We start from the raw sequence: 16,626 nt of genomic DNA, 5'->3' as shown, positions 1-16,626 counted from the left end.
TAAAAGTAAAACTATAAAATAAACGCATACCTACCTAACCTAATTGATTATATATAATTTCAAAATAATAATTTATATAAAATGCACATTGAGTTTTAATTGTTTTTAATGTTAAACCAAATAAATTTATATTTTAATATTCTATTTTAAGATTAACAATTAGTTGGAAACTATAGTTTATATATGGCAATTATTTTCCCAGAAATACGTAATAAAAATATATTATAGGTAGTCCGTACCTAAATAGTTAACATAATTTCAAGAATTAATTTTATTGTCTAAGTACTTTTAATTATTATGAAAAGTGAAAGAAAAAAGCGAAATTTAACTATACGGAATAGTTTTAGAAATTATGTTTTGTAAATCTACCTATTTTGTATTTTGGAACGGACTTAGTAATTTGTTCTTGGTGCTAAATACTTCATAAAGAGTGAATTGTGTTTTTGTGTATCGTGTTGTAATATTATCTATTAAAAATAGCAACAATGATATTTTGGGTAAGTGTTGTTGCTGAAATGTATAGGTACTTACTATACAAGATGTTCTACACCATATCACCATATTCATTATTTCAAAAATTTGAATTTTTTCAAAAATATATGATGTTATTGCAAAAGAACATTTTAGAAATAAAACTATGTTTTACATTTTTTTATCGTTATAATTTTTAATTTCATTGCAAAAACGCAGAATATTTTTAGGAGTACTTCGATACATAAAAAATCAAATTTCAAAAAACTAATTAATTAATTATAAGCTAGGTTATAGTATTTACATTTTAGATAAGCGAAGTAATGGACCCCCATTTTACAGGATTACTCCTCTCGTCAAATTTTAAAAACTTACATAGTTACCTATAAATAATTAACTAGGTTAGAACTCGTTCGAAATTCGATTTTTAAGAATCTAAATAACTGAAAAAATATTCTGTTTCTGAATACAAAATAAAAATGTCTGACGTTATCACTCAAAATGTTAACAACCCACAAAATATTGTATTTTCAAACATTTTGTTTTTCAGTGATATCGAATTACGTAAACAAATTATTTTTAAGTTCTAACTTTTCAAAATAATGAGTGCAGACACTTATAAATTGATCACAATAATAACAATCAAAAATCAGTACAACATAATAATATATGAAATCTGTCATATTAAATTAAAAGGCCGCGCACTCTGGCTTTCCTGCAACATCAAAAATATTACTAACAAACCTTTAACTAGAAACGACACACATAAGTCAGTTATGATCCTACGTATTCGTACTTACATAGGAGTATAGATTATCATCTCAAAAATAAGATTAAATGGCATTCGGAAAGGCATATACAAAATACTATATACTTGAAACAACCCCTCGGGAATACAAAGAAAACGAGAATAGAAAGAAAACCGAAAGTTAATAAATAAATACTCGCACACGCCAACCTTAATGCTATCATCAATCTCGAGAAAGGACGACGCAAGTTTTCTTTTTCTCCCAAAACAATCCAATATTTCTGTCTCTTTTCTCGTAGGTACCTTATTTTTTTTTAATGGTTCACATCAGCCTATTTATAAGTTATATTTATATATAGATATAGGTACAGTGTACACCGATGAAAACCAAACATTTTTAATATGACTTATCGTATTTTGCAGTTAACGTCTATTTAAAGTTTGAGATTTTAAATGCATTTTATTTTCGAATCAATCTAACCGATGTAAATAGTTGTCCATTTAAAGTGTTACTTTCGTGGAATGGATCGTAAAAAATCCCGTCGGGATACCAAATTAGTCAAAATTAGTATGTTGACCTTATTCGGTCTATTACACACCATGTAGCTTAGTCTGTCGTCGTTGGCATTTGATTATGAACTTTTGTTTGCCCTTAACACACAACCACGGTCATAACTAGGTCAGACGTTACGTGCTTAAGGACTGACGTTAAACGTCATACCTACTATGTGTACATTTATATTTTAAATATATTATATATACCTAGTAGTGATGTCACAGCATAGTGGTGGTGTGACTGTACGTTCAAGGACACCACCACTGACGCCGCGTGTTTTATTATCGACAAATTTTCCACTACACGGGATTTTCATTGGTATATCAGTATACGGCAATGTTATATTATACGGTGTCGTTTTTTTCCACAGGTACTGTTACCCGCGTCGTCATTGCTCCAGATAAACTCTGTCCGAGACGCGTGCTGCACGTTCCTGATGAAACAGTTACACCCGACTAATTGTTTGGGGATCAGGCAGTTTGCCGGTAAGTGTACTCACACACGACATACCGATTAAAATGTAGGCAATTAAGTACCACGTATACTGTGATATTGATATAATTAAAACGTATAAACAAATACGAATTAAATAATCTTTAAAGTCATAAGCGAAACTAGAAAATGTTATTAGGACCGGCTAAATGATAATTATGAAAACAAAATAAGTTTTTAATCGAACTATGCATACGATTTCATAAAATACTACAACATCATTCAAACTCCCTCATTGCATCATCCTCTATCGAGCTACCTGATACAACAGGTAGAATGAAAAGGAAATGGTCCAGAGATCTCTTATCCCAACCTAAAAAAAAAGTAAATAAATAAACAAAAAATTTAAAAACTTTAATGGTCTATAAACTCTAAGTTAACCTAGTTAATGTCATTTTTACTTATTGTATATAGCTGTAGAGTAATATCAATGAATATTTTCTCTCGTCATGTGAACCCTATGTCAAAAACTCTAATATTTATCCAATTTACTTATTGTATTATTTAATAAAATTTAATTGTAAATAAAAATATAAAAAAATATACATTTTAAATTGTATTAAGTCAATATAGTCAATACTACAATAACTATATTATCCAGTCAATATTAGGTCAGACCATGGCCGTAGTTTCGCCTAGCTATGTTTAAGTTTAAACACGAGTATAACTATACATACATTTATATGACTAAATAGCTGGTATAATCTAAGGCCGTCATGTCTCGTAATAAATATTTATTTATTCACTACAATAATCAATACCGATTACGAAGGAGTATTGGACAGTTCGTTGTACAAGTATAAAACGTAAATTATTTATAGGTATACTCGTGGTTAATATAATATATTATATAAAATGTCGAACGTCATGATCATTGATCTATTAACTGAGCGTTGAGCACTCGTCTCGTGATACAGATCGGAGCAGACAACTCATAAATTCCTTGCGACTTAATCGCAGGTTAGGTTAAGCTATTAACAAGATTCAAATAATGTCTTCTTCAATAATAAATTATTATCACTAAGTCTTCTCCCATCGTATAAGTCGTCGTCGTAGTGAACTTCCATTTTCTAGAGACGATTGGCTCTAAGCCATCTGGAAGCCTATAGTAGATTAACCAGTTACGGACCGAAAGGTAAATTAACTTTATAGAGCGGCCTATCTATATCCTTAGTCCATAGTGCCTTAGTATTCCTACTATAGATCTGTATAAGCTATAAATTAAAATGTAAACTTTTTTCGATGTATACAGTCACTGCCAGTGGTGCAACCAGGGGGAGGGTTTAGGGTACATAAATCTACTCCTCGAAATCTTTTATTTTTCTCGCCTGCAAGAGCTGCTTAATATTTAATATATATGACTAATGAAAAATGTTAATAATAGTTAAATTAGTGATAATTTATCACTGCTTGTAAATAATAAATCGAAAATCAAAATAGGTTCCCCGTATTTATAACCACGTGGTTCATACCCATATTTTCAGCTTTCACAACAACCAGTAAAATGCGTCAGTCACTTGATAAAACCTTTCAGCCACCACGAAACTATTGTTCTGAGTTCTCCCATAGACAGCCGTTGAGTATCAGTTGAGTTCATATTAGTCACAAGAGCTACTGGAGAAAGGTATTTTCCACTTTGCGTCGACTTTAAACTTACCTTCATCTTCCGAAATATTGGTCAAGTAAGACTAAACGGTTTGGCGATCCTCAATATAGGTACACCGGGATATCAATATTAATCCAGTGCTAGTAGTAATTGAATAGAAAAGGTGAAAACTTCAAACTAAAGACTCAACATAGGTCCTTAAATGTGTTAATTTTTTTTTTATATAATATAGCATTTATTTTTTTTATTTCTTATGACATCATCCTTCCTATGACATCATTGTTACACATTTTATAACTTACGTTTTTTCATAAAGTATAACTGTATAGGTAAGCAATATAATAGACTAATATATAGCAAGCGTTGAAGCGTGTTATCTTATACATTGTAACAATACATAACCTCCCTCCTCTGAAATTATTTTCTGGCTGCGCCACTGTACACTGTTAGTTAATATATTATTATATAATGTTAGTAAGAGGGGGTCTATGATAGGGTAGATCGTAGATTTGAATAAATATAAATAAAACTCGTATATTGTCATAAGGAATAATAATTAATTCATAAATTATACATTGTTTGCTTGATTTAGAGACGCACTCGTGCAACGAGCTGAGGACCCGGTCACACCGCTATGCATTGCAGAATTTCGAAGAAGTGGTGAAAACTGAAGAATTTCTTTTTCTATCGTTTTCCGAGGTAATTGACCTGCTGTACAGTAGTAGCGTCTCTTGTTTACGTATCGAAGATATTAATAAAACCTGCTAGGACTGCTGCGGCGGGCCGCCAAAGGTCGTCGACGCTCGGCCGTCCTTTGCAGGGTGGGCTGGCGGTCTGTCACACCAGACGGACAAGGGTAGAAACGTGTAGTGAGCGGGTGAAATCTCACAGACCTGGGTGAAGGAGGGTTTATGTATGGCGTCACAGACCGTCGGCGGCAGGTCCTTGACAGCGCGTGGTATAGACTAATGAGAATTTTCACCCCGTGCGAACGTTAACTTGTGACTACCCTTCCACGGAATATTATTATTATTATAACTATTATTTATATCGTACCCACTCCGCGTGAAATTATTTTTAATCAAGAAAATCATTAAAATTATAATATACCTACCTAACCAAGATACGAGTATATGCCAATTATAAAATATATATTATATATATGCTAAGTATATGCTTTGTTGTTAGAATAATATCATAATTAGGGAATTAGGCATTAGTTTATTTTTAAAATATTAGTTCGTATAATATTATACTAATTTATTACGGCTACAATGGCTACATTCTGTATGCAAAAGAGTTAAATGTTGGTTGGATTTCCTTACGGCACAGATATACATTTTAAGTAGCATAAATAATATTTTTCTGTATGACATCATTCGTTTGACACTGACGTCACGTGAAACGAAATGATGTCGTTTATTCGTCAAGACTCTCTCCACGTCTGTTTATTATATACGGCGTATGTTGCTGTTTTCCCCGAGGCAGAGATCTTATTAATGTAATACACATAGAGCGAGACAATATTGTATAGGTACCTGGTACATATAATAGAAAATCAATAGTACGCAGAGATAAAATATAGGATAAAGTTCCACCGCGAAGGAGATTGAATAAAATACTATAGGTACACGAACTTATATTGAATTAGTAGACAGAATCAGCCAGGTGCCTCCGGGGACGCGTATAATAGTTTATAATATGCAGTATATACTATATAGTGTTTATTGTAATAACTAATACCTATGTCTATATGTGATAGGTATATATAAAAGTGTAACACGTGATTGGAAAATTGATTAAAAACAACGCATGAGGAGAACGACTGTGGTGAAACAAATTAGATCAGAGTAAAAGGTTAACTTCAGGAGTATGGCAATAAGTATTTGCAAAACTCGATCGCTCGGATGAATAATATAATAATATAGTGTCACCCGGCTAAATAAAACGTTAAAGATTTAGACGCATGGAAATCGAACGAAAAAAACTGCGGTATAAAACGTACCTACCACTTGTGTAATTTTCAGGTCGAAGATTTAGTATCCAACGACAAATTGAACGTTGTTTCCGAAGAGCAGGTTTTTGTGGCTGTCATGGATTGGATCAAACACAATCCCTCCGAACGATCACAGTACATCGCTCAGGTACTATAACAAACTCAAACGACTTTGATAGAAACACAACTGTTTTAATATATACGCTATTCGCCAAGCATGCTCACCCCCATTTTTTCAATTTTTTTTTAAAATTTGTTCGTATAGTTTATGGTATTATTTTCAAATATTCAGATTTGGTATACTATTTAAAGAGTGTTTGTAGCGATATAAAATTTCTTTTTTTCAAATGAGAATCTTCTTTTTTCCATTAAATTATTAGGGTATATGCATTTATTGGACATTTTGATGTATCCAATTATAAATTTGAACAAATAGTTTTCGAATTATTTAATTTTGTATACCAAGGATAATATAGGCCCACAGTAATAGGTATGAAAAATATGGGTGCCATAATGATTTGAAAATTATAGTTATTAATATTAATCGATCAACATTTTATATTTTGTAAAAATTGTCTGAGTGAAGTAAGTACTTACCTACCTATTATATTAAATATTTCATCAATTTAAATAGTTTTGTAAAACCATTTTTAAGGCCTATTAATTACAAATTACAATTCCTTGGTAAATACATCCTATATATTTACTCGGGAACTAATGTTTGAGTAAAATGGGGGTTATTAGTATCAGTATGCTTGCAGGTGAATCACGCTCTATAATTTATATTGTATTAAACTAATCGTATGCACTACGACTATCTATACGCAATTTGATGACACAGCGGTGTTCTGCTGCAGCAATAAAGAGACAAATGATTATTTATTATAATTGACCATTAGACATTTAGTAGTTTATGTTATACCTATATTATATTAGGGGGATTGTCGCTGGTGATAAAAATATAAAACGCCTATAACGTCCCTCGTATTGCAGCTTTTGGGCCACGTGCGACTAGCCCAAATGTCAAAGATGTTCCTGTTGAACGTAGTCGAAACGGAACCGCTGGTGCGCAGCGAGCCTAGTTGCAAGGACCTGTTGTTGGGTGCCATGAAGTACCATCTGTTGCCGGACCAGAGGTCCGATTTTGCTAGCAAGCAGACCGAACAACGGAGCCCGGACGGCCTGATGCCATACATATTCGCCATTGGTGAGCATTCGACGAAGAAATATTTAAAATATTTTATATACCCAATTATTTTTGTTCAATGCGTTATTCTATAATCGAATAGTATTATATTTTATTGTTGAATGTTAATAGGAGGCGGTAGCTTGTTCACTATACACAGCGCTGGCGAGTGTTACAACCCTAGGCACGACCGTTGGCTACCGATTGCGCCCATGTCCAAATGTCGAAGTCGTGCGGGTATCGTATCGCTGGGAAAATTGATCTACGCTATCGGAGGGTATAACCTCTCAATAATTGTATATTTATTATTATATCTATCTATATCTAATGCTTGTATACAGCCATACAGGTACTGAGGTAGTAGGTACTATAAGCTATATTCGGTTACAAAAGCTGAAATGCGTATGGCGTGACCAGGTTTATAATATGCATGAATATAATGGGGTCTGAGATATTTTGGATGGACATAATGTTATGCGTATGTTTCTTCACTTTTCCCATATAAAAAAATGTATTTATATCATATTATATATATATTAATTGTATACTATAATTAATAATTATACATTGAGTGAGATTTGAAGAATAAATAAAAAATGTATTTAACATAAATAAAATATATATTATGATTTATGATATTGTACATAGTTCATATTAGGATATTATTGTATACGGTATACCTATATAATATATAATATGTTAACGTTTAGGTAGGTACATATAATTTACATATAATGTATTATAGACAATAATAATAAAAATAAAAATGTAATTAAAAAAATCTATCCATTATCTAAAATCTAAATTATATTATTAAAACAATTAGGTATACGATTACAATTATATTATATTTAATTTTCTGTTAACTGAGATTTTTTCTCCATAATCCTTATACATTATAAAGGATACTGCAGGACAATAGTTTTTATTACACCTATGCACATTTTACTTAACCGTTTCTGCAGCCTGGTTTCCACGGGAAATCGATTTTGATTATGTACTTCCCGCCTTCGGAGTTCCGAATAACCTCGGTTGAGTTCAAAATCATAATAATATGTGTATATAATATTTAGATACGATGGCATAGTGGACCTGTCTTCTGCCGAGTGCTACGACCCGAATTGCAACAGGTGGTCGGCGGTCACGTCACTAGGCACGAAGAGGAGCTGTCTAGGCATTAGCGCCAACCACGGATTGCTGTACGTGTGCGGTGGTTTTGATGGTGCCTCCTGCCTGAGCAGTGTGGAACGATACGACCCACTGACCGGCGTTTGGTCGTCATGTCCTAGTATGACCACCCGTCGACGATATTGCCGCGTATCCGTCGTCGGTAAGACAAATAGGTTAAGGATATAAGAAACATTTATACGCATTATGTATTTACTTCATAAGATGACTAAGATCCAATGGCTGGTAGTGTGCAGTCTTACCTAACCCGTCGAATTTTAACCCGATAAACCAACCACCCGATTATCTCGACAATAATATCATATAGTTATAATACAAATTGATTAATCTATTAGTTAACTATTGTTAGAACAAGTAAAAGTCCCAAAATTTACTTTTCTCAAATTCCCAACAAAGTGTCTAAGCATTATATATTTAAGTATTATAACTTCTATAATTCAATAGGTATGACATTATTGGGCACTTGGTTAATGGTTTTGTCAAACATCTCGAAGATTCCCATATCTACTTTTTTTATTTAATTAGGTCAATCGGAATATCTAAACAAATAGATATTTGTCTAATATATACCTATACCTTTTGTGTTTACCATCTAGACAACTGTCTGTACGCTTTGGGAGGCTTTGACTCGACCAACTACCAGTCAACCGTTGAAAGGTACGATCCGAGAATGAGCAAGTGGATGACTGTGCCAGCCATGAGCAGCAGGCGTAGCAGCTGTGCCGTAGCCACGTTGGACGATATGCTTTATTGTGTGGGGGGCAACGACGGGACAATGTGCATGTCAAGTGGCGAAAGATTGAACGTCAGGCGGAATGCTTGGGAGCCCATAGCCACCATGCAGTGTCGCAGGTAATTCAATATCCAAGACAGTATTTCCTCAATTCATCAGTTTCTAGCTCTTTTAAATGCAGTCTTGGAAGTTGGGGGTAAAAGTACAGAAAGTTTCAAAATTGGCTAAATACAGTGTAAAACAAAGAAAAACTAAAGGATGTCCCCTTTGCCCTCCCCCTGGATCCGCCACTGTAGTGATATAAAAGGGATTTTGGGTGTTTTAACCCCCACAGGTTTTTTTTGCTATAGAAATCTATCAAAGCCCAAAAGTAACAGTTAAATTAATAAGTGTGTCCCCTGAAATCCCCTGTAATGTAGGTGTTTAATAAGTGTGTCCTATGTATTTGAGGCCCTGAGCGATAGATAATATTACAATATTATTATATTACTTTATATACCTAGGTTTATAAAATCCAAACAAAACCGTGATAAAAATTTAATTTGTAGTTAAAAATTATTTTAATATTAATATTGTTACCATTGCACCGGTCGAGTAAGAGTAACGATGAACAGAAAAGCGCAGTGCTGAGACATTTTTTCTTGAAAAATAACCTTGTCAATATAGAATGCTAGGTATCTACCGATATCGTCCGTTTTAAATTTAAAATCTTTAATTCTAAATAGGTTAAACCTATTCTTTTAACGCTCGCGTGGGATGTCAATATGTCATACAAATGGCTAGCCATAAAACATAGAATTTTACTACCCGATGCTGTGTGTTCCGGGTTGAGGTGGCTACCATGTATTTTTTCTAATGCACAAGACGTAGGGTACTGAATCATTCACATTTGACGAATTATGGAATAATTATAATGTGCACCTAATACACCAGTAAATTATACCGTTTGATCAGTTTTTTCTACCACCTATATAAAGTGTCGGCATAGCAACAGCAACAAATAACAACAGGTATATTAATCGGCGGGGTTGTCGTACATTACAGGGCTACCCATGACATGGTTGAACTGGACGGCGGGCTGCTAGTGCTCGGCGGCAACGACAGCAACTCGAGCCTGCACTCGACGGAGCGGTACGATCCCCGGATCAACCGGTGGACAATGTCGACGCCGATGCCGACGCGCCGGAGCTCGGTGGGCGCCGCTCTTCTGTACTGCTTCAACATGGATGGCAAGCTGACGACGGCCGCCAACGCCGGGACCACAAATGCCGCCGCCGTCATGAGTGGAAGCGTCGCGATGGTGGCCGCCAGTTCTGGAACAGCGTCCGTCACAAATTCGCCATACAAGTCCACCGCCACGTCCGTATGATTGCCGTGGTCGACCACCAGCGGTTGGCGGTCGAACAACAACAACAACAACAACGATTCCGAACGTTCTCACTCGTTGCCAAACTAGCGAGCGCGCACGACGGTTGAAACCTTGCTAATTGCATCTACTCGTCGCGATAGTCTGCGACAGTGTGTACACTGAACAGGGCGACAACAATTTTCCGAAAGAAGGAAATCGCCACAGCGCAGTTATTGTTGCGCGTACCTATCTATCTATATATTAATATTAAGTATATTATCTTGTGTGAACGACAACTTAGTAGGTACCTATTCGCATTTAGCGAGTTTCACTCATTCTCTCTCACTCTCTCTCTGCTTGCTCCCGATGTCGTCTACGATTACTACGTTGATGTTATATTGGTCTTAATCGGTCGATATCGCAGCATCCTGCGTTATAAATAATATGATTGGACCTGGAACGGTGCGGTTTATCGCTCGTTCGCTTTTAAACAATAATAAACTTATATTTTATAATACAATTGTAATAATATGTATGATATATTTGTACACTTACATTCAAAAACTCATTTTTGGACGGACAGTCAAATTACCATTTTATTTGGGGGACCAAAATTCTCATCCAATGTAAATTAAGCATGCGATTTTTAAACGCTGTACCTAAATATACCTACTTATTGTTGATTTTTATTGGTTCCTACTTAATTTACCATTTTTTTTTTTATTTTTATTATTACTATTATTATTATTTAAGCACATTTTTATATTATACATATACCAGCAGACTTAACGCGTGTCCTTTTATATATTTAGCTCATCAAATTGTTTTTTTTAGCATTATTGTTATATACGTTTGTACCTATTATTACTATTTACTGTGATGGATAATAATAATTATTAATTTGTATATTTTTCGCCTGTAATAATATTATCATTTCAGATTTGAGCTATATATATATTTTTTTTTAATAATAGAATAAACCTTGTGATAATACTGTTTTAAAAGTTTGTATTGATTTATTTCACATTGTATCAAACATCTATTTGAAATTTTCATTTGCAATTTAAACATAGTTGGTATAAAGTCAAGTGTATCAGTGTGAATGAAACATGTGTCAATGTAACAAAACTTAAGAATGTCGAACTGTTAAGCTTCATCTTAAAATAATAAAGACTTTTATGAGTTAAATTAAAATAAGACTGTATTACTACAAAAATATTCATGATTAAATTTCAATTTCAATTGGTACGGGTAATTTTAATATAATATTTTGAGTGGTAAAGACTAATTAGGTATAATACATCTATAACATTAAGTCCAAACTAAATAATATATTACCATGTAGTTAAAATATATTGAATTTCTTATTTGTCTTTGTATAGAGATATATTAAAATTTAAAAGTACAAAATATAATAGAGGGATAATAAAATTCATCTTTTTTATAATTTATTTGGTTTAATTTAAGAAGTTGGTTACAGTTTTGTTTGCAATACTGCCAACAGTTTCATTGGATTGAACTCTAATTTTGGTCTCATAATTTGATACTATGTTATATGATCCGCCTAGAATAATCACAAAAAAGTAAAAAACGTCACCCAACAAATGTCTTCAATATACTATTTTTATTTAAGTTTTAAATTTATACACTTCTAACGAAGTACATGTTACACATAAAAAAAATTAATTAAACAAAACCATATATCTGAATTATAGATGAAACTATACAAAATTGTGTATGGAATATATTAAAGCAGTTAACATAATAATTTCGTACTACAGGAGATATAAATGTACCCAGTCTACTTCTTACTTTTCAATTTGTCGCTTTGTTCATCAAATGAGGGATCGCTTATATTCAACATAAGACCGTTTCCACTGAGGAAAACTTTGTTTTGTGAAGTGGCAATCTAAATAACAAGTTAATATTATTAGTTAAATATGTTCTTAGAATTAGTAGTCTCATCATACCGTTCTGGAAATATTTTGTGCTGCTCTGATCTTACGAAGTTTTAAGTAACCAGGATTTCTGCCAACAGCTTCTCCTAAGTAGACATTTCAGTTAAGGCAAAACCACATTATAAACATGACGGTACTATAAATGTATAATAGTAAAAGGATATCATTTTAGCTGCTTCTGCTTCTCCCTCAGCTTGTAAAATCTTTTGTTGACGCTCTTGCTTGGCTCTTTCAACAAAGAACACGGCACGCTGCGCTTCTTGATGTGCTACTTGTTTTGCCTCAACAGCTGCAGTATACTCTTTACCAAAACTCAGTTCAGTAATAGAAACATCATCTAAAATTATATTGAAATCACGAGCCCGATCAACAAGTTGTTTTCTAATGAGCAGAGACACCTATAAAAAAAAATATTAGTTAAAAATCTTGTAATGCCCAAATATTATGAGCTAAAATAAAAAATGTATTCCATGTAAAAACAATTCATAATTCAATAATTTGAAATAACAATAATATCTACTTAGTTTTATTGACAAATAAATCTAATTTAAACATTTAATAAAATTATTTGTAACTTAATTATTAATTTAATAGTAAATAATAAATATACATAATATCATTAATTATAAATACTATAGACTTTTGCGACGCAAAATACGAGCCAATGAGTGATCTATAGGTAGTATTTATAATCAATGATAATATATTTCTATTTTTCTAAAATGTATCTTACAAAGTCTGACAAGAAAATATTGTGTTGATTTGTAAATTAATAATTATAAGGATATAAATGAAAAATTCTAAAATAATACACTTGCTGTAGTGTTTATATAGAAATCTGGTAGGTAGGATGTTATAAATAACAAATGGCTTTGATTACAAGTCTAGGGTTTGAATAATAAATATATTTATTATTCAAATTGTTCACAAGTCACAAAATTTTGTTACAACCTTCATTTTTATAGTGAGGGTAGGCCGTAGGGTATATTAAAAGGAATTTTTATATAAAAAATTTATATTATTGTAATTTGTAGGTATCATTATAAATTATTAAATTAATAAATTATATTTGATTAAATTTGGAAACAATATTATAACTAAAAAAATAATCAAATAGAATTTTAAATATAAAAATAAAATATATTTCTAGAATCTGTCCAGCAAAAGAAAATGTCACTAAGAGTAAACCTAAAGACTGACAGCCACACACTCACTAAGGCTCCATTCCCCCTCTAAAGCAACCCAGCTACTTATCATCACCACCATTGGCAGCGTTACGATCATGACTAGCAGCTGGTATCAGTGAGAGTGTTATAGCTGGATGTTGCGTAGATTGGATTAATTTTGGTCAGGCTAGTGTGTTTTTTTGCTAGACAGAATATAGTCTGAAGTAAAATTAACATAATATACCTAATAAAAATATCATTGTAGCTATTTAATACCTGTTGTCTTTGTGTAATTAGTTGTGATGCATTGTACTTGGCAACCACTGATTTTAAAACTTCATTACAAATCGAAGGAAGAACTTTTTCATCATAATCAATACCTAAATGTTGGTACATATCTGGTAGCTTAATGGCGTCTGGTCGGGATAATACACGAAGTGAAATGTTCACCTAATAAATTTAAAACCCTAATTAATATAAAACAATATCACCAGTATATTATAATTACAATGTTACCATTTGTAAATCTTTGGAACCTGTAGGTGAAGAGATTTTTCTTGGTCTTGACCTAATGTCAAAGATGACTGGGTATTGGAACCATGGGAGACGAAAATGTAATCCTTCAGGGTAGACTTCTCTTTGTATGCCTCCAATACGATTGAACATAATGGCACGATGACCACCTTCAACTATAAAAATAATATAGCCATAGGTAAAAATCAATTTTTATATCTAGAACAAATAGGTATATGTCAAGCAGATCTACAGAAATAATCCACAAGAAACAAGACCAACTTAATCTATAAAAATGAATTAAGTACGTATATTAAGTTTTGTTAATTATGGGGTTAATTATATTAATTATTATATCAATTCTATAGTAAATAGTAATATTATAATAATATATACCTGGATAATCTAATATCAAAGATTTTTAATTTTAACCCATAAGTTAGAATAAATGAAAAATACTATGTACCTATAAGAAGTGAATTACTACATTTTTTACTTATTATCATGGTAGTAGAGGTACCATAAAACGTACACTTTGTATATAGAGTGCAACTTGAATTTGTACAATTGAGAGTATTATATATTTATAAATATTTATTCATTTTTAAAACATAATATTGTTATTATTATTTATGAATAATGTTTGAAAATTTCATGAAATTTAAAAAAAAGAAATATTTCAGTATTTTAAAAAAATTTGTTTTATTTTTAAATAAGTTTTTTATTTACATATAACCGTCACAAATCACCTTCATAATTGTATGGTACCTAAATGTATACCTAACCTTTGGTATTATACATTTAAAATAGTATTCAAAATTTTTAAATATTTTAATGTTTAAACGATACAAGTAGGTATACAATAGTATACATGTACATTGTATACCTACTGAATTCTTACATTAGAATTTAGAACACTGAATATTGTGTTAAAAAAATTTCAATGTTTCACGTTTTTGTGAAATATTACACCATATAGTGAAATATTTCATACTTCAAACACTATTTATGAATGATTGAATGGTTTTTAAAAATGCATATAATACCTATGTTACGTGCCCTATTAAATATGTATAACATAGGTAGCACACGTTTCTAATAGTGTGGCGATATAAATTAGGCAATTAATATAAAATAGCGTGCTGAGGTCTTATGTGAAGGGTTAACATACTAACAATAATATATGATATAAGCGTTATAAAAATACGTTGGAAATAAAGTTTTATTCCCCACAAAAACATATTTATGTTAAAAAAAAATAGCTTTAGATTGAGAAAAAAGAATGTATAATACCTAATAAGTACATAAGTCATAAATGTATACATTGTTATAAATTATAATTAAGTAATAATATTTATTATTATAAGATTAATGAGTATAATATGGTGTTTCTGGTATAGATAATAAGTTTGAACTTATAGTATTATATAGCCAGAAATCAAGAACTATGGTTATAATTGCTGAACGACAAATACTGACATCACACCTATAAACTATTACAAACAATCGAAATCGTGCATAAATGTAAATTAATCTTTTAATAAAAATCATATCTGGTAATCCAGTAAATGAAAAACGTAATATTATTATGTTACCTGTGAACATGGAATTGGCCAGACCGTAGCCAACAAGTCCAACACCGGCGACGAGTTTCATGCCCAAACCCAGACCTTTAGCCGCTCCCATTTTGTTGACAAAGTCGTTCACTTTGTTATCCATACTTAGTGCCTTGTAGTTTATTAGTTACTTTCTAAAGGTTAGGTTTGGTGAAAAACTGTCAGAAAATGGAAAATCTGAACTTCTGAATCCTAAAATCCTAATGTCCTGTGGTCTGCGAAGAGAACGAATAATTTTTCATTATCACTTCTACCATAACCTCAAAAACCACCGGTATTATCAGTATTATAGTGGTGGTTAGGTTAGCTGGTGGTTCACAGTGGTCAACAGAGGTTCATAAAATGGTGTGAAGTGTGTGAGATTGCTAACTATATACTACACTAAAGAGCGGGCCGGATGACGTCATTTTTTCAATATAGAAGTTGTGAGCAGTCGTGGGCTATGGTATTTTAATTTTAAGTATACGCATATATAGATATATTATACAATAATAAATTTGGTTTATCAGGTGATAACACTATACGATGCCCTCAACCAACATGGCGTATTTTTGGGGACAGCTGATATCACAAGTTACCAATTTATTTATAATCTATATCTGTGTATACAGATATAGATAATAAATAAATGTATATGCAGCTGGTTACTCAACGAATGTCTCTTCACACCACGGACTAAGATAATAATGGATCTTTGCCATAGATAATATAAGAATATTCTTAAATTATCTATGATCTTCGCAGTCAGTGGCGGATTAACCACTTGGCTCGTGAGGCTCGTGCCTAGGGCGGCAATTTTTTTAAGATATATTATTTTTATTCTCAAAAAAAAAAAAGTGGATAAGTGGATGTCGATCTGCTGTACAGTAGGTTACAAGTGGGTCACTGTAATAGATGGTGTTAAATTTGAATTCAATGATATAATATCATTGTATAAGAAAAACGATTCTGAGCGAAAACGGTCAGTCAGCCTATGATTTTACCAAGTATATTTGATGATATTATTGTGAATAAAGTAATTTATATATAACCTATTTACTCGGAGCCTT

At 32.1% G+C, this 16,626-nt stretch overlaps 2 protein-coding genes across 2 annotated transcripts in view; one reads left to right on the top strand and one right to left on the bottom strand.

Moving 5' to 3' along the window:
- Positions 1–11,694, top strand: part of LOC132940721 (kelch-like protein 17) — a 48,109-nt gene extending 36,415 nt beyond the window's left edge. The window contains exons 5-12 of the mRNA XM_061008433.1: positions 2,146–2,260; positions 4,466–4,572; positions 5,901–6,017; positions 6,863–7,076; positions 7,188–7,332; positions 8,129–8,385; positions 8,840–9,095; positions 10,021–11,694. Coding sequence (XP_060864416.1) covers positions 2,146–2,260; positions 4,466–4,572; positions 5,901–6,017; positions 6,863–7,076; positions 7,188–7,332; positions 8,129–8,385; positions 8,840–9,095; positions 10,021–10,345 — 1,536 coding nt within the window. The 3' untranslated portion in view covers positions 10,346–11,694. The remainder of the gene's footprint in view (positions 1–2,145; positions 2,261–4,465; positions 4,573–5,900; positions 6,018–6,862; positions 7,077–7,187; positions 7,333–8,128; positions 8,386–8,839; positions 9,096–10,020) is intronic.
- Positions 11,695–11,755: 61 nt separating this feature from the next.
- LOC132940722 (prohibitin-2) lies at positions 11,756–15,855 on the bottom strand. Its single transcript, XM_061008434.1, has 7 exons — positions 15,557–15,855; positions 13,965–14,137; positions 13,725–13,898; positions 12,447–12,680; positions 12,295–12,372; positions 12,137–12,233; positions 11,756–11,888 (listed from the first exon to the last, which is right to left on the bottom strand). The coding sequence occupies exons 1-7, from the start codon at positions 15,678–15,680 to the stop codon at positions 11,782–11,784; spliced, it is 987 nt and encodes a 328-aa protein (XP_060864417.1). The 5' UTR covers positions 15,681–15,855; the 3' UTR covers positions 11,756–11,781.
- Positions 15,856–16,626: the final 771 nt, after the last annotated feature.

This window comes from Metopolophium dirhodum, chromosome 3 (assembly GCF_019925205.1).
Source record: "Metopolophium dirhodum isolate CAU chromosome 3, ASM1992520v1, whole genome shotgun sequence".
Classification (NCBI taxonomy): Eukaryota; Metazoa; Arthropoda; class Insecta; order Hemiptera; family Aphididae; genus Metopolophium; species Metopolophium dirhodum.
The sequence above is the reverse complement of the archived record's forward strand: the minus strand, read 5'-3'. Positions and strand labels throughout refer to the sequence as shown.